Source organism: Oryctolagus cuniculus, chromosome 21 (genome assembly GCF_051225735.1).
Source record: "Oryctolagus cuniculus isolate XC-2025 breed Fujian yellow rabbit chromosome 21, ASM5122573v1, whole genome shotgun sequence".
Lineage (NCBI taxonomy): Eukaryota > Metazoa > Chordata > Mammalia > Lagomorpha > Leporidae > Oryctolagus > Oryctolagus cuniculus.
The window spans coordinates 7,362,333-7,386,801 of record NC_142887.1 but is presented as its reverse complement, the minus strand read 5'-3'; the positions used below and the strand labels follow the sequence as shown (position 1 = coordinate 7,386,801).

At 61.9% G+C, this 24,469-nt stretch overlaps 1 protein-coding gene across 1 annotated transcript in view; it reads left to right on the top strand.

Moving 5' to 3' along the window:
* Positions 1 to 21,158: 21,158 nt before the first annotated feature.
* Positions 21,159 to 24,469, top strand: part of TMEM132C (transmembrane protein 132C) — a 270,517-nt gene continuing 267,206 nt past the window's right edge. Inside the window, exon 1 of the mRNA XM_089323220.1 lies at positions 21,159 to 21,492. Coding sequence (XP_089179346.1) covers positions 21,408 to 21,492 — 85 coding nt within the window. The 5' untranslated portion in view covers positions 21,159 to 21,407. The remainder of the gene's footprint in view (positions 21,493 to 24,469) is intronic.

Genomic DNA, 24,469 nt, shown 5'->3' with positions numbered 1-24,469 from the left:
AGACCAGGAGAAGCACCTGGCTCCTGCCATCGGATCAGCGCGGTGCGCCGGCTGCAGCACGCCGGTCGTGGTGGCCATTGGAGGGTGAACCAACGGCAAAAGGAAGACCTTTCTCTCTGTCTCTGTCTCTCACTGTCCACTCTGCCTGTCAAAAAAAAAAAAAAAAAAAAAAAGAAAAAGTAAAAAGAAAGAAAGAAAGGAATCTGACACCCAGCATTGTGCATGGAATCGGTTACTGAATCCTAAATAACCCGAGGGCGCAGTGCACAGGGCGCAGAGCACAGGGTACAGGACAGACCAAGCCAGCCGGCCTGGGGTTCTTGTCCCTCCAAGCGAAGCAGGTGCCGGAGGCTTGGCCCTGAGCTGGCTGGGGGAATCTGGCCAGCAGCCAGCAACACTGCCCCACCCCCACCCCTGGTCCCAACAGGCACAAAACGTGCCCTGAGGGGTCAGGTGGCCCCTGCACCCCCGCTGACTGCCATGTGCTCAGGTGAGCCGACAGGGCTGGACGGCCTCACGCTGAGGTTCCTGATGGGTGTGGGTTCTCGGAGGGCACTGCTGGGCCCAGCACAAGGAGTCGGGCCAGCCGCCGACCTCTGTGTCCTGCTCACGTGACTTGCCCTTAACCCCAGAAGGCAGGTGCGGGCTGTACCTGTCCACTGCTCCCCAGCCTTCATTTTCTTCCCAAACCACACAGATTGGCACGAGAGGCCCAGAACCTTGTGCGTGTCATTCCACGTGCCCGGGATAGAACCTCCGCCTGTCAGCCCCGGTGAGTCCCATAACCAGGGTCTGGGCCGGTGGCTGCCACGTGTTCCCAGTCACCCTCCCAGTGGGGTCAGAGTTGTGACTGCAGTCACGACTCTCCAGTCTTGGCACTCATGGCTACCTAACCTGGGCGTCAGAGCTGCAGCCGCGCCAGCAGTCCCAGCAGGGTCCCTCTTCCACAGGTGGGCACCCACTTCCTTCAGTGCTGCTCCGCTGCCCTTAACCCCAGCGAGCAGGGCCTTGAGCTTCCAGAACACAGCTTTAGGGGCTCAGGGTTTAAAACGAGGCCCGAGAATTGTCACCAAGGCCCCACACAGCCGTGCGCGTGAGCTGGAGCAAGTCTACATCTGGGTCTTAGAATCACAACGTCATCCCTGGATGCATTCATGGCTCTCGTCTTGTGTCACCTCCTTGTGCTAGAACCGGGGAGACGGAGGCCCTGGCCTGGGACGGACCCGAGGCCGCTTCTGCCAGGGGGTGCGTTCTGATTGCTAGGTGAGTGCTGTGGGCACAGCACCGACGGAAGTGTGCGTGCGGAGATCACAGGGCCACATGCGTAGGACCTCAGCCGGCAGGGGCAGGGGTCAGCCTGGTCCCGTCCAGCAGCTGTGGGAGGCCTGGCCTGAGCTTCCGCAGGAGCCAGCAGAGAGGAGGCTGAGGGCCAGGCCTGGCGTCCTCGGAGGCACGAAGGCGGCTGAGGCTGCCGGACTGAGCCTGGACGCCTCTCGCGCCCCCTTTCCCATTCTGTCGGAAGTGTTTCCCCTCCTTTGTATTCGTCCAAGCAAGCCCACGCGTGCCCAGCCTGGCCTGCTAATTCCACTCAACACAAAGGTGACGAGCAGGCTTTGGGGGAGACTTTTACGGCCCATGACCTACCAACAACCAGAAAGCCCAGGTGACGGTCAGCGACGGGGGCGTGTCTTTCACCCACCCTGGGTCACTCTCCGAGGGCGGGGCTCAGGACCTCCCCTGCTGCTCACCCAGGCCTGAGCGACCCCGAGCCCCAGGCGCGATTACAGCTGGATGCTGGGGCCGGAGGGGCTGCCCAGGAGGGTTTCCCAGTGTCTGGGGGGAGGGGAGGAGGCTTTTGAGTGATCACAGAAGTTTCCTGAAAATTCTAGAACTGAGCAGAGGAGGGGGTGCCTGTGGTGAACAGCACTTGGGGGCTTCAGAGCAGCTTCCTGTGGCCTCTCCGGCTGACCCAGTGGCCGGAGGGACCTCTTCTGTTGACCCCAGCCCAGGACTTCCGTCCCCCAGGGGCACACAAAGCCAGGTCTTTGTGGTCCTGCTATGCCTCCCTCCTTCCAAATCCTCAGGTGGACGAGTCGCTCTCTGCCCAGGCAGTGAGGCGGCTTCGAGCCTGCCCCCCCCGAGAGTGGCGCCCGGGACGGATTTGCAGCTGCAGAAGCAATGGCTGTGTTTCTTCTTTCTTTATTTCTTTGACAGGCAGAGTGGACAGTAAGAGAGAGAGACAGAGAAAGGTCTTCCTTCCGTTGGTTCACCCCCCAAGTGGCTGCTATGGCCGGCGCACCGCACTGATCCGAAGCCAGGAGCCAGGTGCTTCTCCTGATCTCCCATGCGGGTGCAGGGCCCAACCACTTGGGCCATCCTCCACTGCACTCCCTGGCCACAGCAGAGAGCTGGCCTGGAAGAGGGGTAACCGGGACAGAATCCGGTGCCCCGACCGGGACTAGAACCTGGTGTGCCGGCGCCGCAGGCGGAAGATTAGCCTAGTGAGCCACAGCGCCAGCCGGCTGTGTTTCTGAGCACCTTTTGGGAACCACGTGCAAATGTGTCTGGTGCGGCTTTGTTTGCTTGTTAAGCGGCTGTTGGCAATGTGGTGCGGCGTCTGTGTGCTCCTCACCCGAGAAGGACGTGGCCTAGGAAAGTGAATAACGTGACTTGTAAGCATGCTCAGGGCCCACCGGCCACCGGTCAGTGAGCGGGGGCTGCCAGGGAGCTGAACCTTCCAGGAGCGCTCGCGGTCGTCGTGGTTCTGAGATGCGGTGCCGCTGGCCAGGTCCAAGAGGCAAAGGCAGGGGAGTTCACTCACAGCACAAAATGCACAGATGTCTTTTCTGTTTTCACCTGACGCATGCAAGCCAGCGGGGCACAGGGCGTGTGCGTGCGTGTGCATGTGTGTGTGTGTGCGTGCGTGTGTGCGTGTGTGTGCGTATGTGCATGCGTGTGCATGCGTGTGTGTGCATGTGTGTGCGTGCGTGTGCATGCGTGCGTGTGCATGTGTGTGCATGTGTGTGTATGTGTGTGCAGGCGTGTGTGCAGGCGTGTGTGCATGTGTGTGCGTGCATTGCATGTGTGTGCGTGTGTGTGTGCATGCATGTGTGTGCGTGTGCATGTGTGTGTGTGCGTGTGCATGTGCATGCGTGTGCATGCGTGTGCGTGCATGTGTGTGCATGCACGTGTGTGCGTGTGTGTGTGCATGCGTGTGTGTGTGCATGTGTGTGCAGGTGTGTGTGCAGGTGTGTGTGCATGTGTGTGCGTGCATTGCATGTGTGTGTGCGTGCGTGTGTGCATGCATGTGTGTGCATGTGCATGTGTGTGTGTGCGTGTGCATGTGTGTGCGTATGCGTGCGTGTGTGTGCGTGTGCGTGTGTGCATGCGCGTGTGTGCGTGTGCGTGTGCATGCGTGTGCGTGTGTGTGTGCATGTGTGTGCGTGCGTGTGCGTGTGTCTGCATGGGTGTGGGGTCCAGCGTGACGCTGAGATCATGGTGAACATTCACTGCTCTAAGGTTCGTGACCCTTTCTGAACACAGACACACTCGCGTCTTTGTTCCCTGGTGTGCTCACCCCGCTGTGCCGTGAGCAGAATGGGTGCATTTCAGGAAGCCCCAGTCCCGAGGGCGTGCTGGCCGCCCCACGAGGGGCCTCCTGGGCAGGGCAGGGCAGGCAGTGGGAGGCGGCTCTTCCCCCACAGATGCACAGGGGGACCCCGCTGCAGGACCACACTCCCCGGAGCCAGGCGGAAGCTCCACCCTCACTAAACCTGAGCCGCCTCTTTGCTGGGCTTGTCCACACCCAGGCGCCAGCCTGTGTCCTGCAGCCTCCGCTCCCCCAGGCCCCAGACGGACCCCCACCTTAGCGAGCTCCACTCCTCCTCCCGTCAGGCACAAGCTGCCCCCAAGGCTCCCTTACCTGCCCACTCTACCTCCCCTCCAGGGACCATCTCGTCCCGGCAGCACCCACCCTGCCACGGGCTCCTGGAGCCTCGGCCCTTCCAGTCCCGAATGTGCCAGCACGCAGTGCCCAGCGCCATAACAGACCAAGGAGGTCCTGGGGTTTGCAGGGCTGGGGGACCCCAGGCAGGGCTGCCGTGGGCGAGTCTTCCCAGGTGGCTGATGGAGTACCTGGGAGGGATTCACAGTTCGTTGCACGGTGAGCTGGAGGCGGAGCAGCCGAGACAGCCCCCTTGCTTCTCAGGAAGGGAGGGGGCTCACTGAAAATGTTTCCCCAGGGCGAGCCTCTGGCTCAGCGGTTCACACGCCGGGGGCTTCGGAGACCTGTGTCCATGTCAGCGCGCCTGGCCGCGGCCTGAGCTCTGCTTCTGATCCAGCTCCTGGGAGCCAGCAGGGGAGGGCCCAGGTCCTCGGGCCCCCGCCTCCCACGTGGGAGACCTGGATGGAACTCCAGACTCCTGGCCAACGTTGGCTGCAGGCATCTGGGGAGTGAGCGGATGGATAGATCTCTCTGTCGCTCTGCCTTCCGAGTGAGCGTAATCAAGAGAAAAATTTAAATGTTAGTTTAAAAGCAGGAAATGCTCATTAAACTCTGTCTTCAGCGCCCACTGCCGATGTCTCAAGTCTCTCGCTCCCTAGTGAGCACTAATGGGCGCCAGACAGACACCCCCTGGGCACAGCGGAGCAGAAACTGGGTTCTCCTGTGTTCTCTGGCTGGGCTACAAATTAAATTTACGTCAATTGACTCACAGAAGAGAAATCTTCCTTTCTAACATGCACACAGGAGCCCCACACAAACAGGAGGGGCAGAGGGGCCAGGTGATTGACGCCTCTGTAGCACTACAGTAGAGAGAGGGAGGCGGGGCTCAGGCCCACTGCTGGGCGGCCCTGACTCCACGGAGTCCTGGGTTTGCTTCTAGGTGAGGACACGGGTGCCTGCCTGTGGCGTGGCTTCCTCCCAGGGCCCCCGCCTCGCCTCTGCTCTGAGCGGCATTTGTCAGCCGAGTGTCAGCCACAGCCAAGAGCAAGCACAAGAAGCCGCAGGTCTTGTCCGCTCCGTACCCGGGACATTCTGGACTTTACGCCTTCCCACGTCAGCAGGGACAGGGGAACCGGACGGCTCCCTCGCTGCCAAGGCGTCCGGCCAGGGACCTGTGCCCCAGGGCTCTGGGTGTTTATGCTGATGACCATGGTGCAGAAAAACTCGCGGATTTAAAACAACACAATTTAAAATGTGAAATTCCCGCCCTGGCCAGGAGGTGAGGCGAGGCAGGGTGAGGCTCCCCTCTCTTCCAGGCTCGCGTGTGTCTGAGGGCAGGGGCTGGGGACGTCTGCAGGCGACAGGGCAGGGGCACAGCGGTCCCCACAGGAAGAAGCCTCAACAGGAGTCTGTGCTCGCAGACCTGCTGGGGCCATCCGCTCCCCTCCGCGCCCCACCGCTCCCCTCCGCCCTCTGCCTTCCAGCCCTTTCCTTGTCCAGTCTTTGGGTCCAGAAAAGCCACCTGACATCAGATATCTGGAATTTTCCACCTCACACAGAGGTCTCCATCATCTTTGGGTTTTTTTTATTTCTGCTGTGAAATCGACTGGAAGAGAGAAGAAGTTATCTTGGAGCAAAGAGAAAAGGGAACACAGCAAAACGCACTTTTTTAAAGATTTCTTAAAATTTATTTATTTGAAAGGCAGAGTTACAGAGAAAGGAGAGAGGACAGAGGAGAGAGAGAGAGACAGAGAGAGAGAGAGATCTTCTACCCACTGGTTCACTCCCCAAATGGCCACAATGGCTGGAGCTACGCCAATCCGAAGCCAGGAGCCAGGAGCTTCTTCTGGGTCTCCCATAAAGGAGCAGGGGCTCAAGGACTTGGGCCATCTTCCACCTCTTTCCCAGGCCATAGCAGAGAGCTAGATCTGAAGTGGAACAACCAGGACTTGAACCAGCACCCATATGGGATGCCAGCACCATAGGCAGAGGCTCAGCCCACTACACCACAGCACCAGCCACAAAAATGCACTTTTAATTCTTCAGGTCTTCCCCTGCCACACGACAGAGGACCTCCATGAGGACACAGGAAGTGACAGTGTCCCGCCCCTCTGCCTTCTCGGCCAGCACCGCCACCGTGGTGAGGCGTGACCTCCGAGGGACCACCAGCCAGGAACCCATCCCTCAGCTGGGGGCCACAGTCCCTCCCAGCAGCCAGCAAGTGGACACAGCCCAGGCAGCAGCTGATGGGCAGAAAGACAACGTGTGTGGACCCCAGCGATCGGCCAGACTGAGGGAGGGAGCCATGACACAGACCACGAGGCACCTGAGCCCGGCAGCTTCGTGCCCAGGAATGGAGCGAGGCAGCCACGACTCCTTCCTGCCCTCCCGTGGGCTTCTAGAGTGAGGAGAATGGATGGCGAGCTCCAGGGGCTGCGGCACCGGGGAGCGACGAGGAGAGGTGGTCGGCCTCTCTCCCTCCATCTCCCCAGTCTGTGATGCTGTGAGCATCGCTCTGCCCCCCTGGGATGGTCAGCTGGGCCTCTGATGGATGGCCACAGGACACAGCCCAGCACCCCTTCAGCAAGAGCCATGAGCAGTGCCCCCACCCCCTGCCCTGGGCCCCCCGGTGTGTGTGGGGGGGAAGGTGCTGCGGGGGCTGACGGCTCCATCTGAATGACGGCTGCAGAATCCCCACCAGGGCGGGTGCTGGCATCAGGAGTGCTCCGGCCACAACACCTGGGCTTGGGGAAGCAAGTCGGAGTGGGGTGCATGTGAGGCTCCTGCCCCCCGTGTGCCCGACTCTGCCCACTGCCTTCTCCCTCCGTGCTGCCCCGTCCTGCTGGGAGCTCAGATGCCTGCATGGGGAAGCACTGCCCAGATGCCAATGACGCGGGCAGAAAAGTCAGGACCAGGGTCTTTGGTGCACAGCGGATCCCCTGCGTGGGGTCCGTCGGCTCTGCGCTGCAGTCCTTGTGCTGTCCCTCGGATAAGCTCTCATTTGCTTGGGTTGCAAGGCGTTGCCTCTCTGCTGATCTCCAGACCCAAGCCTCTCGGCTGTACCGGGCTCTGCCCCGTCTTCTCTGAGTGATGGCCTGCTTCCCGCTCCTTCCTCCGGCTCCTCTGCCTCCTGCTGCAAGGCTGACTCTGGGACGGCACTCACCACGCCCGCCTTCGCTGTCGGTAACAAACAGGTAACGGGACCCTCCCACGGCCACAGCCTCGATCTGGTCATTACATCGTAAAGCGGCCTCGGCACGTGGACCGACAGGAGGAGCTGCCCGCCTCATTGGAGCAAGGACTTCCGACGTCATTCAGTTTGTGTAATAAAATAGAAATCGGTGGTCTTTTGACGGCGCCTGGGACTTTATCCCCAGGGGCTGGGCCGTCGAGGGCAGAACATTGGTAAATCAGTCATCCTGTTGGCGTGGTCTTTGCATTGTCTGGATTTGGGGCAAGCTGCCTTGGTCGTCATCACCGTGCATTGAAATGATGCAAGAGGCTGTCCGTCGGGTCCTGGGAGGCTCAGCTCACCCCTGGGATTGCCTCCGTGCCCCCATCAAAGCCACACTTTAATTATGGGAAGCAGAGGCGAGGGAACCCTTCTCCAAAGGCACTGAGCAGGTGGCTTTTAGTCACTGGACCAGATTAACGCAGCCGAGACTCAAACCTCTCCGGCTTAGGAACTGCCAGCACTAAGCGGACAGCTGAAGGACCTAACTGAATTCCGTGGGGATGAGCGAGAGCGAGATGGGAGCAGATCTCTGAGGAACACGGGAGCGTGTGCTGAGCCGGCTGTGGCGTCCGTGCTCCTGCGGGCCGGCTGGGGCACGGCTGATCCACCCGGCTGGCTGAGGAACGAGCTTGCCTTGGTGATCAGAGCCTGGCCAGGTGTCCAGGACCCTGCTGGCTTCCTCTTCACGCCACGCACCTTGGCTTTGTCGGAGTCGGGCCGGGGGTTCTTGTTGGGGTGCAAATGTGAAGTGGGGCTGGCACGGTGATGTAGTGGGTAAAGCTACCACTGCAGTGCCGGCACCCCATCTGGGGGCCAGGACTGCTCCACTTCGCATCCAGCTCCCGGCTACTGTGCCTGGGAAAGCAGCAGAAGATGGTCCCAGTGCCTGGGCCCCTGCAGCCTCCTGGGAGACGCAGATGAAGCTCCAGGCTCCTGGCTTCAGCCTGGCCCAGCCCTGGCCATTGCAGCCATCTGGGGAGTGACCCAGCAGGCTGAAGATCTCTCTCTGTCTCTCTCTGCAACTCTTTCAAATACATACATCTTTAAAAATGCGGTGAAATCGGAAAACATTTGCCGTGTGTGAAGGCAATGGCAAAACACGGGCGTTGGGACTGGTGCAGGGCAGGGTCCAACCAGCAGTGCGGCGCTTGCCCTCTGTGCCCCTGGCCAGCCGCCACCCCAGCCGGGCTCCCTGTGGAGGAAGAGACGGGATTGTTTACAGAGCTCAGCACTTACTAAATGCTCGCCCCCCCCCCTCCCCGCCACCTCGGCTCCCGCCCAGGCGCTGCCACAGAACAGGGCGGCCCAGGGAAAGCCGGGGTCTTTAATTCCCACAGCTCAAATACACTAAGCCACAGGAAATTAAAGTCTCGGATCACAGGGCACTGGAGGCCGCTCGGGCCGTGCGCTCACTCACAAGCGCAGGACAGGGGAGCCTGCTGGAGGTCAAGCAGGCCCTGTGCGTCCAGGAGGTCAGCAGCTGAGCCTGGGGAGCCTGAGGGGCTGCGGCCCAGAGCCCCCCTCCCGCACTGGCTGAGCCGGACTCCCAGGAGGCACCACGGAGGCGGCTCGGGAGGCCCTGGGATCTGCCGGCTCTGTCCAGGCTGAACACCCACAGGGAGCGGCTCCCCGCCTGCTCCAGGCCCTGTCCTGGGGGACGCCAGCCCTCCATGGTGACAAGTGCAACGTCCACTCGTGACAATGCCCACAGGAAAACCAGCTGGCCGGGAATCATGACACTGAACAGCTACAAAGTCGTCTTCCTGGACGCATGCGTGAACCGTGTGGGGTTAGCTTTGGGGTGCGGGAAGCTGAAGGGCTCAGAGAATGCTACCACCCAACCCCAACCTGCCCTGGACCCACACACGCGGGTCCCTCACTCTTCCCGTGGGAAACGCAGCTGGAACCATGCTCCACACCCCCCTCATCTCTCTTCCTGCACACGCACGCACACGGTACATACGTGCATACACACACATAGCAGGCACACACAAACCCCTGTGGCTGGGGCGCCAGAAGCCCCTTCCTGGAATGTTTAATTTCACGACGAAACCCCCGAGCCCCGGCTCTCTGGTTCTCCTGGTCCCAGCCCCTTGGAGAGCAGAGCTTGAGTGAAGCACCGTCCACTCATGAGGGTCATCTTCCGTGCCCATCGGGCAGGGCTAAGGGGCGCCCAGGATGCCGGGGACATTGTTTCTGGGTGCGTCGTGAGGGTCTTTCCCAGGAAGAGATGAGCCTGTGGATCAGCAGACTGAGTGAGGGAGACCTGTGCCCCCCATGCGGAGGGGGTCCTCAAATCCACAGGGGACCCCGAGCCGGCGGGTGAAAGAGGGACCAATTCTCCCCTCTCTCCTGCTCTCGCTCTCTCTGCTTCCTTCTGCTTGCTCTACGTTTATTTTTTATTCTAGTAGCTCCGGGGATTGGAACCTTAGGTCATTGACTTCTGATTGTTCTTCTTTTCTACTGTAAACATTTAAAATCCCACATTTCCTTCTTAGAACTTTTTAACCACATGTCACAAATTGCATTTTATGTTTCCGTGGTCATTCAGTTCAAAGTATTCTTTAATTTCCCTCGTGAGCTTTCCCTTGACTTATGGATTAGTTCAAACTGATTTAATTTCCAAATAGATGGCATTTTTCTAGATGTATTATTTTACTTGTTATTTCTAATCTAATTTCATTTTTGGCCTGATAACAGACTAGGTGATTCCAATCCTTTCGAAATTATTTACCCTTTTTCTAAGGCTCAGCCGACGGTCTGCATTGATGAGCATTCTTGAAAACAATGTGTTTTGCAACCACCAGGTCTGCTGTTCTGTTCCTGCTGGTTTGTGACTGGGGTAGTTGCTGATGCTTGGACCACCCGTGCCTACGCCAGCGTGATGCGGTGGGTAACCAGCTAGCCAGATGTTCCATGGTGCGCCCTAATTCAGATCGTTTCTTGTGGGGTTTGAGTTTTGCCGCTAGGGACGTATGTGTTGACTGCTGTGATGTCATCTCGCTGAAGTGACACTTCCAAGACGATGGAATCCCCTCCCGACATCCGGTCAGAGTCTGTTCCAAGGATGTTGACTCAGCCTTCCCAGCTGCCCGGTGCTTCCCGCCTGCGTGATGTGTCATTGCTGGGGACAGCGTGACGAGGGACATAAACTGCAGAACTGCGTTTTCTCCCAGCGCTGGGGGCTCCTCCTGGGGTCCCGAGGAAGAGGCTAGTGGTGCCTCCCAGGTCTCCCCGACCCCTGCACTGCCGGGCACTTCCTCGCTGGCTCTTTCTCCCCTGTTCTGGAGCACGGATCGTCTCCGGCCTCAGACGCGTTGCCCGCAGCCCTGGGCGTTCCTCGGCTTGCGGAGGCATCAGCCCAGCCTCTGCCTCTGTCTGGGTGGACGCCTGCCACACGGGCCAGGGCCCCTCCCTTCTCCGGGACGCCCTCGTGCGTGCTCCGCGCCCCACAGCTGCAGGACCCCTCCCAAGCGTGGCCTTTCCGAGCCCGAGGGGCTGGGACCGCACCACGGAGCCTGCGGAGGACACCCCTGCCCAGGACACGCACGGAGCCCTTCTCTGCCCCCTTGCAATGGAGCAGCGTCCAAGGGGTCGGGCCTGGTCCCCCTCTTCACCCATTCTGACAGCTCAGCTTTTGGGTCTTCACCCAACCAGCATTTCACACAACTGATCACGTGGTTAGATTCCGGGCTAAGGTTTCCTCACGTGTTTATCTCTTCCTCCATTCCTGCTTCCGTTTGCATTATTTAAATGCTTTAAAATTTCCATTTTACCCTGCTTTTGGCTTTACAATGCCTCAGACCGTACAGATTAGAAACCTTAATCTTGCACATTGCACAGCCAATGCTTTTCCCACGGGGAGGCAGCAGGTGAGGGCTGCAGGGGCTGGGCCCCCCACCACCTGTGTGGGAGGCGGGAACTGAGAACTGAGGTCCTGGCTCCAGCACTGGGCCTGGCCCCACCCCGACAAGGACAGTCGCAGACCTTTGGAGAGGGAAGCAGCAGGTGGGAGTTCTCGATCTGTCTCTGCACCTCTCAGATGGCTAAATTTCAGAAATTCCAGGAACGTGGCCCTGTCCGGGTTCATTGTCCCCCACCTTTGTGTCAGGTTGTGATTTACTCCGGGAGCATGGGGTGCACCGACTTCCTAACTCTGAAACAAAGTTTCCCATTGAACTTGACAGAATCCCAACTGCCGCCCCCTCCCCCGCAGTGGTCGCTCTCAGCCTCACTGCTGCCTCCCATCCTTCCCTCCTCCCTCCTCCCTCCCTCCGGCGCCACCTCCCTGCCCCGTGTCCAGGGCCCCGCACTCTGTCTCTGCCATGGCTGCGTCTGCGCGTTTGTTCCGACGTTAATGACTTTGCTCCCGCACCTCCAGCCTGCTTTGCAGCCGTCTGATTGTGTTAGATGTCCTCTCTCCAGTTGCGGAGTTCCCGCTGGGCTGTTTCCTGCACTCTTTTTCCCTCTCAGGCTGTGCCCTGCGTTTTCATTCACGGGGGACGCGTGTCTTCTGGTTTTTGACCGAGTCCGGCTGTGACAGCCGTGTCACAGGCATGCTCTGTCCCCGCCTGCGTTCCTGGGAGACTGATCTCTGCACGTCGCCTTTTCTCCTGAGGCTTCGCCGCCTTTGCCTGGCGTTCGTGTGCCAAGTGCTTTTGGTCTGCGCCCTGTGCGCTGTGCAGCATTGAGCCCTGGGGGCTCCGAGTCCCAGGGAGACCCTGGATCTGACCGCGTTCCCTGGAGCCCCAGCCGCACGGCTGTCATCCGCTGGGTTGGGTTCAGACTATGGGGCACCCCCTGGGCTTTGGTTCCCGTCAGCTCTGCCTGCTCCTCCCTGGCTGTGCCGCTCGGTGCCTCCCCTGTGTGTGCATGCCTGGCCCCTGGTCGCCCACAGACTCAGGCAAGGGTTCCACGCAGAACTCGAGGTCCCTGCCTGTGTTGGGTCCTGCTCTTGTGCCAGGGGGACAGTCCTACCCCCTGTGCCCTGGGGAGGGGGACAGTCCTACCCCCTGGACTCTGGGGAGGGGGAGGAGGACAGTCCTACACTCTGTGCTCTGGGCTCCAGGGGGGACAGTCCTACCCCCTGGACTCTGGGCTCCAGGGGGCACAGTTCGACCCCCTGTGCTCTGCGCTCTGTGGGGGTGACAGTCCTACCCTCTGTGCTCTGGGCTCCAGGTGGGGATAGTTCGACCCCCTCTGCTCTGGGGGGGGGGATAGTTCGACCCCCTGTGCTCTGGGCTCTGTGGGGGTGACATTCCTACCCCCTGTGCTCTGGGCTCCGGGGCGGACAGTTCTACCCCTTGTGCTCTGGGGAGGGGGACAGTTCTACACTCTGTGCTCTGGTTCTCTGGGGCAGACAATGTGGGTTTTTTGCAGGTCGGGGTCATCCCAGTCAGCCGTGGCTGTGGCCATGCTCGTTCTCAAGCTGGGTGGGAACCCCCCACCTCCCAGATGCAAACTCTCGCCCAGCACCCTCTTCCTCCCTTCACCGCCAGTGCCTTCTGTGAGCTTCTTCGCCCAGGGGCTTGGGCCTCTCCTTTTACGTGACTTTGCAGCTGCTACCTCTGCACAGACGGACCAGCAGCCGTTCCCTGCTGAACGCCTTGGACGGTCTTGGGGGCCCCCTGCCATGGCCCCACTCCTCCCGCTCCCACTTGCTCCTGCGTCTTCCATCTCCTTCCCTTCAACGTGCCCAGGGCTCAGCCTGTGCAGAGCCGCAGGGCTGGAGGCTGGTGCAGTTTCCGGCTTTTTCTCCACGCCCCCCGCCCTTTGGTTCTGCTTGCTCCTGGCCCCTCGGCAGCTGCGTGAGGTCTCGGCCCTAAGATGACGCCCCTGTCCATCAGGGGCCACCTCTCCATGGCGCCTAGGTTGATGCTGTGGCACTTGGGTCCATCAACAAGCAGAAAGGCGGCCTGGCGGTTAACGCCGGCACCTGCAGCTTTCTTCTCTCGCCAGCCTGGGTCGCAGTCCACGCCGTCCTGCGCTTTTGTCTCCTGGACTCCTCGTAGACATCAAGTGTCAGTCTCCTGGGCTCTCGAAGCCTTCCAGTGAGAGACACCCTCCTCTGAAGCCATGCATGACAGGCGCCCAGGAGCTGGCAACTCTTAGAGTGACAGACAGCCCCGTGAGAAGAAGGACGCGCGTTAGTGTGAACCGAGTGCCTCTCTAAAGGTTTGTTCACTTTGCTTGGACCCAGAAATGTGAGCTTTTCTTGGTTCCACCCCACCCCGTTTCTGGCAGGACATTCCAGTGGGAGCCACCAGGGGGCGATGTTGTCCCTGGAACCTTGTGCAGGCGGCGCAGGGTTAGGGAGCAGAGCGGCTGCGTCGCTCCAAGTGTCAAAGCAGCGAGATTGTGGGAGACCCCACCCGGATTGGGGGAGACCCCACCCAGATGGGGGAGACTCCACCCAGATGGGGGAGACTCCACCCGGATTGGGGGAGACACCACCCGGATTGGGGGAGACTCCACCCGGATTGGGGGAGACCCCACCCAGATTGGGGGAGACTCCACCCAGATTGGGGGAGACCCCACCCAGATTGGGGGAGACCCTACCCGGATTGGGAGAGACTCCACCCAGATGGGGGAGACTCCACCCGGATTGGGGGAGACTCCACCCAGATGGGGGAGACTCCACCCAGATGGGGGAGACTCCACCCGGATTGGGGGAGACCCCACCCGGATTGGGGGAGACTCCACCCAGATGGGGGAGACTCCACCCGGATTGGGGGAGACGCCACCTGGATTGGGGGAGACTCCACCCAGATTGGGGGAGACTCCACCCAGATTGGGGGAGACCCTACCTGGATTGGGGGAGACTCCACCCGGATTGGGGCAGACCCCACCCGGATTAGGGCAGACCCCACCCGGATTTGGGCAGACCCCACCCGGATTGGGGGAGACCCCACCCAGATGGGTGAGACTCCACCCAGATGGGGGAGACCCCACCCGGATTGGGGGAGACTCCACCCGGATTGGGGGAGACCCCACCCAGATTGGGGGAGACTCCACTAAACCCTGTCTTCAAACAGCCCGGCAGCGAGCTGTGAGGGGACAAGAGTGAGCTGGGGGCTTTGCTGCCCGGCGCCCTTTGGTTCCCTGGGTCTTCTGAGGCTGAGGATGGCCGCAGGCACCTGTCGCCCGTGTCCCTTCCTTTGTCACCCACGTGGGCAGTGGCCAGGAGGGGCCTTTGCCAGGCCGGTGCAGGCATCTCGGTGGAGGAGGAGTCTGACTCTTCCTATCAGAAGGTGAGAACACAGGTCCTTCTGGGAAACCACGAGAGAGCAGAGGAGAAACCAGCCCTCAGCGGTGGAGGCAGCTCCGTCTAACGGCTCCCGGCTCCCTGCCACACAGCGGCGTCTCTTTGCTCTGAGGTCCCTTCTGCAGGTGGCCGTGGGGCCTGGGTGGGAGTCACAGCCTCACTCCCCTCCGTGGGTGTCCTGTGTCCCCCCATCCTTGACGCCTGTGGTGCAGCTCGGCCACCGCCTTGGAGGCATAGGTTCCGGGCTCTGCACTGGGGGCCGGGGCTGTGGCCCCAGGAGGGGCGCGGCGTCTGAGAAGAGAGGGCGATGCTGGCACGGCTGTTTCTTTGAGAGGATACAGCAGGCAGAGGCACAGGGGGACAGGAGCCAGGCCCGGGAGTTGGCGGAGGAAGGGGCGAGACCATTCCAACCTCTCTGAGCCCTGGGAGCCACCAGCTAGAGCTGAGGGCTCGCTGAGGGCAGGCCTTAGAGAAAGACGCGACACAGGGAGCGTCTTATGCCTACAGGCAAAAGCTGGAACCCGCCAGGAACAGGGGTGCAGCTGTGGGAGGCGGCCCGTGAGGGGTGCAGCTGTGGGAGGCGGCCCGTGAGGGGTGCAGCTGTGGGAGGCAGCCCGTGAGGAGCCCAGCCCCCCAGGCGGTTCCTTGAGGCTGGGTCACAGGGCGGCATGGCAGCCGGCAACCCCCACTTGCTGTGACTGGCAAACGTTCCTGTCCATGCTCAGTGAGATCACCCAGGGCCCCCGGGGATAGGGCAGCCGGTCCTGGCCCTGCCCACCCAGATACCCGGCACAGAGAGACCTGCGCTCACCGAGCCGTGTCTGACGGCTGCGGTTTGTGCAGCAGCTGAACGCCCCAAGTGCTCACCATTGCTCGGCGTCACTGTGGTGAAAATTCACAGGAACGGAGCTTGGATGAGGAAGTAGGGAGGGGCCAAACTTCCAGGTCCCCTGGGAGCCCAGGAGAGACCCAGAGTAGGGGGCCGCCCGCCCCGGCCTCCTAAGTGGGACTCAGCATTTTGGTAAGCTCCCTCGGCAGGGTGCAGTCAGCAGTCAAGTCTGAGACTGGGTCCTGTGATGCCGGGGCTCCACAGCTGGGGTGCCGGGGTCTGAACCCCAGCCAAGCCCATGAGTGGCTCGGTGACAGGGATGCAGCCCCCCAAGTCCACGGAGCAGTCACCCTGCCCTGTGGTGAGGGTGACACCTGTCAAAGTGCTGGGGGAAGTGCCTGGCACAAGTCAGGGACCCAGACGGTGATGATCCAGCAATGATGGCCGTGGAAACACCAGTGTGTTCATTGTCACATGCAACTGCTGTCATATGTGATTGTTGTCATGTATGACCACTGTCACGTGTGACCGCTATCATGTGCAGCCAACGCCCAAGCCTGATCAACCCACTTCCTGCAGTACCTGGGTGCTGACTTCGAGCCTCACGCAGGGGCGATGGGTGGAGGGTCCACCCTGGGGGTCTGGGCACAGAGGTGAGGGGCTTTGGGCAGCAAGCAGGTACCTGTGGGAACGGGGATAAGCACTTGAACCACATTCTCTCTCTCTCTCTCTTTTTTTTTTTTTTTTGATGATTCATTTTATTTATTTGAAAGGCACGGTTACAGAGAGAGTGAGAGAGAGAGATACAGAGATGGAGGAAGATCTACTGTCCACCAATTCACTCCAAATAGCCGCAAATGGTTGAAACCAAGAGCCAGGAGCCAGGAGCTTCATCCCTGTCTCCCATGTGGGTGCAGAAACCCAGGAACTTTCCCAGGCCGTTAGCACGGAGCTGGATTGCAAGTGGAGCAGCCGGGACCTGAACCAGTGCACTTACGGGATGCCAGCATCGCAGGCGGCGGCTCTACCCCCTATGCCCCCTCTATGGCAAAGCATAGTTGTTCTCACAGGTCACAGGTCACCTGCGTCTTGCATCTGCCCTGGGACAGCTGGGCCGAGGCTCCTTTAAGGGGCAGTTCAGTTCCATTGCACTTGGAGCAGCGTGGTCGTGTGGGAGCAGGGGCCCCGCAAGTGAGTGACCCCACGGGTCAGCCAGCCGTCCAGCACAGGACGCCGGCACAGGTGAGCGTGCACTGGAACACAGGTCCCCTCAGGAAGGGACACGGGGTCACTCCAGAGCCAGGCGGCCCTGCTCACTGCCCCCACAGCTTGCCGCCTCGGCCAGGACGCTGGCCTTTCCCGTCAGCGCTCCTGCCTGCGGTGACGAAGCACACGCAGAGTCACCCGGCCGTCACCGAGCCCTAAGGCACACTCACTGTCATCGCTGTCAGCCTCGCAAGGCTCGCTGGCGAGGTGAGCTAGAGGGACGTGTGACTCTCGGTGTCCGCATTAGCAAAGCAGACAGCACCGGAGGACTCGGCGCGTTCCCTGGCCAAGAACTGAGCTTCATGCAGGGCTGGGGTGTGGGGCTGGGCGGGCCAGCCGGCATCGTCCACGGATGGGGTAGGGGGCTGGGAGGCCGGCATCGCCCACGGATGGGGTAGGGGGCTGGGAGGCCGGCATCGCCCACGGATGGGGTACAGGGCTGGGAGGCCGGCATCACCCATGGATGGGGTACCAGGCAGGGCGGGCCGGCCGGCATCGCCCACGGATGGGGTACGGGGCTGGGAGGCCGGCATCGCCCACGGATGGGGTACCGGGCAGGGCGGGCCGGCCGGCCGGCATCGCCCACGGAGCCAGCACGCATTGTGGACATAAGCAAGTGAAGCCGTAAGTGAATGAGTAGAAGTGACTGCTCCCCCAACGTGTCCCTTAAGTAGTTACGGTTTCAGTGCAAGGTCGGGAAGCTGAATCTGTATCCACACACAGTGGAAGGCGGCGGGTGGGGCACGCTGGTTCTTTATGTTTAAAAAGAGTGATTGATTTGACGGAGGGAGAGAGAGGTTGATTTTGTCAGCTGGTCACTCCCGAAATGGCTGCAACAGCCACGACTGGCCCAGGCTGGAGTCAGGAGCCAGGACCTCCGTCAGGTCTCCCACGTGAGCGGCAGGGAATCAAGCGCCCGGCCACCACGGCTGCCTCCCAGGCACGTGAGCCAGAAGCCAGAGCAGCAGTGCGCAGCCAGGACTGGAAGCTGGATGCGGACATCGCGCCCCGGCGCCGCGGCCAGCCCCCCACTGGCTGTTCTGTTGCTTGCTCCTGCCTCCCTCCACCGGGCTCTGCCCAGAGGAGAGCTGAGACAGCCCCTGCTCCCCCACGACGCGAGCACCCACTGCAGTCGGGGGCTGAGGGACGCCAGCTCGCCACGCTGCCTCCGCGGCTGCCTCCAGCCCCGCCCTGAGCAAGAGTGTTGGCCCCCTGCAGGAGCCTCGGTTCCCATCTGTGCCAATGGCCACAGGAGGGCACCCACCTCACTGTAAGGTCACCCTTTGGTGCCCAGTGCCCAGAACCAGGGCCCTGGACTCTGCCCGCACCCCAAGTCCTGTGGTCAGGCCTCTCTTCCCAACCCTGCTGCTCCCACCCAGAGCCGGCCTTACTCCAAGCTGCTGCTGCCGTCCCCAGTGGACAGTGTCCTGCTGGTGGCCAGGGCGGCAGTGCCGAGAGGAAACACGGCCCTGCAGCTCCCGGTCTCAGCACTTTCGGTCCCTCAGTCCCAGAAATCTGTGTCCCCACCCTTTCCTTCCACCCCCAGATCAGATCCCCGTACGCTGATGTTAGCATCCACCATGCCCACAGCACAGCACAGCCTTACAGGTGCACGTACTGTGTGCGTCTTCCACCAGAAGACCAGACCCCAGGATTCTGCACCTGACAAACGGTGCGTGAGTGAACGAAAGTTAGAAGGTACAACAGTGGCCCCCGGAGGGAGCCGTAAGGACAGGTGAGCCGGTGTCCGCCCCGCCATGGACAACCCAGCACAGAGGGGCAAAGGGACGTCTGTCCTCCACCTCCCGTCCTTGACCTACAATAATCGGGACCTTCGTCAGGACTTGCTGGTGGGCTTGTAGGGAGGCCATGGCCGCTCTGTGAGGCCAATGCACAGCCCTTCCTTCTGTACCCTGTGGGCCCCCCGTCCAGAGGCCGAGAGTATAAGAAGCACCTGTCCCGGCCCTCAGTTCCAAGATGTTGGTCACTGCCTCTGACTCAGGAGCCCTGGGCACCACGGGAGCACCGGTTTCCTCTTCCCAAGGACTCCCCTCGCCTGTGCGTCGTGCTAGCTACCCGCACATGACCAGGTCACCCTGGGGAGGTTTGCAACAGCCTTGGAGGAGATTCCTGGGCTCTGAGATTCCTGGCGAAAGTCGGAAGACACCTGGAAGCAAAGTTAAGTGAAGGAAGGAACGATTCGGGGTTAAATATTACACGACTTAAAAAGAATAAATACAGGGCGGCCGGCGCCGCGGCTCACTAGGCTAATCCTCCGCCTAGCGGCGCCGGCACACCGGGTTCTAGTCCCGGTCGGGGCGCCGGATTCTGTCCCGGTTGCCCTTCTTCCAGACCAGCCCTCTGCTGTGGCCAGGGAGTGCAGTGGAGGATGGCCCAGGTGCTTGGGCCCTGCACCCCATGGGAGACCAGGAAAAGCACCTGGCTCCTGGCTCCTGCCATCGGATCAGCGCGGTGCGCCGGCCGCAGCGCGCTGGCCGCGGCGGCCATTGGAGGGTGAACCAACGGCAAAAGGAAGACCTTTCTCTCTGTCTCTCTCTCACTGTCCACTCTGCCTGTCAAAAAAAAAAAAAAAAAAAAAAAGAATAAATACAGGGCACTTTCTTAGCTCACGCTCCTCAAAGCGCACAGCTCTGCTTTGTAGGATTTACCTTAACAAGGTGCGTGGGCCACCTCAGCTCCCCTGTGCCGGCTGGGGCTGGCGTGCAGGTGCGGCTGACTCTCAGGGGCTCCGGTGTTGGATCAGGTGGGCTCCCAGCCGACGTCCACAGGAGGGAGCACCCACGTCCTGGGCCTCCTCCACCCCTCCTGGACGGCCCAGGAGGGAGCCTCCCCCACTTCTCTGCTGCAGTCAGGCGGTATAGACGTGGCCCTGGGAAGCCCGAGGGAGTCCACGCCGGCTCCTAAGATGGAAGGCTTGCTCTCCTCATCTTGCATCTCCTCATCACAGCCACCGAGGGGCCAGTGGCTGCCTGGGCCCAGCCTCACCCACTGGGTTCTCGGGACACCTGTTGGGGTACTGGGTCTGAGCTGGGTCCTGGGTCTCGAAAGACACTCAGGTTTCTTCTCCTCGGTCGGCTGTGCTTTGCTTCTTCCAGGGACTTGGGGATTCTTTCTGGGCCCCCAAGGTACCGCACCTGCCCAGGAGACTGCGGGATGCGGGCTCTGGGGTGCAGGGGCCGGGAGGTCGGAGGTCGGAGGTCAGGTTGTGGCCACTGCCCTGCGTCCACAGTCCTTTGTCACAGGCACAGAGGTGGCCGGGGTCCTTGGGGACAGGGGCAGGGGAACCCTGGGACGTGGCATGGTGGGGTGGGGGCCAGGTCTGCAGGTGGGGGTGCATTTTCCCCTCTGGGAATTAAAGAAACACTTACGTGTGAGTGTGCACGTGTGTACATGTGTGAGTGCATGTGTGTACATGTGTATGTGTTTGAGTGTATTTGTATGTATATGTGTGTAGTTGTGTATGTGTGTATATGCATGTGTATGAGTGTGTGTACATGTGCATATATGTGCTCATGCATGACTGTGTGTATCTATATGTGTATTTGTGTGTATATATGTGTGGGATGGTATTGTGTACATGTGTATGAGTGTATGTGTGTATATGCGAGTATGTGCGCATGTGCATGATGATGTACTGTGCAGTGTGTGTATTCATGTATGTGTACATGTGTGTGAGGGTGTATTGCATGATGCGTATGAAGTATGTGTGTATATGTGTGTACATGTGAGTGTACTGTGTATACGTGTGTGCATATGTGTATGAGAGCATTGTGTAAGTGCACTGTGTATGTGTGTATACATGTGTGCATACATGTATGAGTCCATGTGTGTGATTGCACTGTGTATGTGTGTATATGCATGTGCATACATGTATGAGCGCACATGTGTGAGTGTACTGTGTGTGAATGCACGTGTGCATGTGTGTGAGTGCATGTGTGTGAGGGTACTGTGTGTATACGCGTGTGCATGTGTGTGAGGGTACTGTGTGTACACGTGTGCATGTGTGTATACGCGTGTGCATGTGTGTGAGGGCACTGTGTGTACACGTGTGTGCGTGTGTGTGTGCGTGTGCCGTGCGATGTGTGTGACTCCGACTGTGAAGGACTCGCGGTGACAGCTAAGGGCCCTTTCACCGCTGCGTCCGCGCCCCTGCCCAGAGGTCCGCTCACATCCCGCACAGCCGCCTCCCGCGTCTCTGGAACCCGGGCCCGCTCCACGCGCCGCTTCCCGCAGGGAATCCCTCAGATCCTCCCGGCCATCGCCTGAGCCCTTCCAGTCCGTGTGCCCCCAGGGCCTGGGCCGAGTCCGAGGAGCGACCCCAGGGCCCCTGGCGGCGAGGGCAGGGTCCTGCGCAGCCGCGAGTGTGGGGCGCGGGGCAGCCCGGCCAGGACGCCAGCTGCAGCGGCCCGCAGACCGCAGGCGGCGGACCCCGACCCCGGCCCCGCCCCGCCGCGCTCCGCTCCCGCGCGCCCTCCCCGCGCCTGGAGGCGGGCGGGGCCGGGGGCGGGGCCGGGGGCGGGGCCGGGGGCGGGGCCGGGGGCGGGGCCGGGGGCGGGGCCGGGGGCGGGGCCGGAGCCGGGGCGGGCATGGGGCGGGCCGGGGGCGGGCCGGGGGCGGGGCGGCGGCGGCGGCGGCTCGGGAAAAGTTGCCCGGGCCGAACGCGAGCAGCCACGGGAGCCGGAGCGGCCGCAGCGTGGGCCCGGCGGGGGCAGGCGCGCACGCGGAGACGCCGAGGGGTCGGCGGGCCCGGCTGTTGGGGTGGCCCCGGGCATGGGCCCGCAGGCGCGGGCCACGGGCCGGCGCGGCGCCCCGAGCTGGCGGCGGGCTGCGTGAGCGGCCAGGACGCAGGATGCGCTCCGAGGGCGCGGCCCCCGGGCCGGCGGCGCCGCTGTGCGGGGCGCTGAGCCTGGTGCTGGGAGCGCTGCTGGGCAGAGGTAAGACACGGGCGCTGCGCCCGGGGGAGTGGCCCCGGGTCCGGGCGGGCGCCGGCCCGAGCGCGCGGGGACTGGGTGATGGCGCTGGTCCCGCCGAGAGCGGGCCCCGCAGGAGTCGGGACTGGAGTGCTTGGGGCCGGCCGGGGGTCTCCGAAGCCGCTGTCTTGGACCCCCGGCGCCCGTGGGCCCGGCGGTGCGGAAGGGGCGTGTCTGGGGGGGCTCGGTCCGTCCCCACCCTGGAGCTCCAGAGGAGCGGGATCTCAGCCGAGAAGCCGGGGTCCGCAAGGGGGAGCCCTATGCCCTGCGCCCCCTTCCTCTGGGCTCCTGGCTCCTGGTGCCCGGCTCGGCCAGGCCTGGGACCGCGCGCCGGGAGAAGAGAGCGACTCCGCGGCGTCCCCTTTGCGCAGCCACGGAGCCCGGAACCGCTGCCGGCCTCCTGAGGGACGCGCGCTCGCCACGCAGCCCGCGGGGGGCTCTCCGCAGATGCCCACAGCCCCCGGCTGGGAGGGCTTGGCCCTCTGCGCAGTGGGAACGCCGAGCCTGCGTTGGATTTCCGAGTCTTAAAGAGAACGCGGGGCGCCCGCGGGGCTCCCTGGAGGCGGCGGGTGTGGCTGTCCCGACCGCCGCTGCGTGCAGGAGGCCCGGCGGCCGCGCGCTCGCCCGTGCCCGCAGCAGGCGCCTGGAGCCCCGGCGCGGCCAGGGCAGAGAGGGAGAGAGGACCAGTGGGGCGGCTTTCCTGCCGCCCACGCCCTGGGGAGGGTCTGGGGTGCCAGTGGCTGCACTGAGCTGTGCCCCGAGCCGGGGCGCCGGGCACCCGCGGAGATGCTGGGCGGCCCGGCTCCGGCCTCAGCGCCCGGGCCGGGCTGGGAATGCTTCGGGAGAGACAGCTGGCGAGTTGCGGTTAAAAAGTGGCGTCTGCTTCTCCGAGGGCGCGCGGCAGCGTCTGGAGGGACAGGGCCGGGGTGCTGCGTGGACGCGGGGCTCGCGGGGCGCGGTGCTGCCCCGTTCCGCTGGAGAGGGCGAACGCTTCTGCCTCCAGGGTCAGGCGTTTCCAGCACTGTTTCCCTACACATAAAGAGGCCACTGGGGGAAAACAGGCTCGCAGCGGGTTTTTGGGGAGGTGGCGGCTTCACGGGGAGGAGGCGCGGCGTGGAGAACGCGCCCGGTGCTGAGCAGCCACGCTGGGCCCGGACCGCGCCCTCGCCTTCTCTCCAGTCCTCGCCTGGGGTTTACTCCAGGGCCTGAATGAGCTGCCCCAGGCGAGCGGTGGACTTTGCTCCATTGCAGCGCGCCATCCCGTGCGCGCGCGCTGCCTGGAGGATTCCGCTTTGTGGTGCGGAACCGAGGGGCCCGGCGTGCTGGGGCGCTGCTGTGTGCGCCAGGGCCGGGTGCCGATGGCGGGCAGGGGCCCACAAGCCGGCCCCTGTACCTGGGCGGCCCGGGCCAGGTGCAGGCGAGCTTCGCGCGGCGGCTGCCCTTCCTCTGCTTCCGGGCGCTCTGCACCCCGGGGCCAGGCGCTCCTCTTAGAGGTCTCTGGTCAGAAGCTGGGGCTCGCTCCCCTCGGATTCCAGCGCCAGTAAAATGCTTGTCGCAGAGTTGTCCGATCTTTGTTTCAGTGAGTGCCTTTTGTGACTCCCGGACAAGGACTTCAACGCCAGTTTCTGGAATCAGATTTTAACATGGGCTCTGTGTGGACTGAGGCTTTGGGACTCCTCCTCCAGGTTTCGGAGGTTCCCTAAGCAGGGCGGTGCATTGAAGACCTGGTTCCGGTCCGGGTGGCAGCAGGGTGTGCTGGGGTTAGTCCTGCTGGGGTGCCCCATGAGGCCGGGGGACCCCTGGGAAGGTCCTGTGGGGGTCGCCATCTCTTTTACGAAACCTGTGCGATCAGAATATTTCAAGGCTCAGGGTCATTGAGCTTGTCGAATGGCAAGGTAGAAGGACAGTGGGGTGGGGGAGGACAGACCGTGGGTAGGAGAGATGCTGAGAGAGAGAGGGCAGAGGGAGGGTGAACGGGTGGATGGGGCACTCAGCCGACGCGTTCCTGTCTACACTGGGAGTGGTGCCCTGGGATTGCATACAGGGTGGTTCTGCGTGAAACGTGTGAGTGGTCAGACGCAGAGTGGCCTCACGACATTGTAGATCAGCCGGGGCCACCCAGAGGAGTGAATACGGAGACAACAGCCGGACCTTTGGTTACCAGTGTGGTGGGAGTGGTGGGTTTCTGAGAAGGCACTGGGGGAGCGGGCGGAGGTGTCAGCGTGGACAGAGCCGTGCCAGCTCACGTGGGCTCACACTGGGTGACGGCAGCGTGGCCAGCGTGTACTGACAGCTCCATAGCCTGGTCCCCGGGGCACGTGTGTGTGGAGCTCCGCTCCCACCTGTCTCTTGCTGTCTGTCAGCTGAACTCGCTGCCCCGTTTCCCCCTCGTGGAAGGTATCTCGGCCTCGGGGGATCTTGGTTAAAGCCGTCAGTCTGGACTCCACGGATTCTCTCTTCTCCTCCCACTGCTCTTGGGTAGTGCCCTGAGCTGCAAGGCCTGCACATCTTTGTGGTTGTCACTGTTTTGTCTGCAAAATGTTATTTAAAAAAAGTGAGCTCTCGATGCTTAAAAGAATTTGCAAATAAAAACCAAGATTTCTATGCCTTATACACGTGTCAAACAGCATATTGTATGCCATAAATACGTACGGTTTGATTAATTAATGATTCTATTCCTAGTTTGCTGGGAGTCCATCCTGAATTTCATCAAATGCTCTCCTGCATCCGCTGATATGCTTAAATAACCTGTCTCCTTTATTCTGGGAAAAAAAAAGTCAGGATTGGCAGCTTCCCTTGAAAAGGGCCCTGCCACACGTGGGTGCCCATTCCCATGAGCCTGCCCGGTGCCGCCGCCACCCCAGCATGGCGGGCACGGTCAGCCGCACCTGCCTGGCCCTGCCCTGCACCCGAGTCGAACCTCAGCCTCCTGGTCATCCCT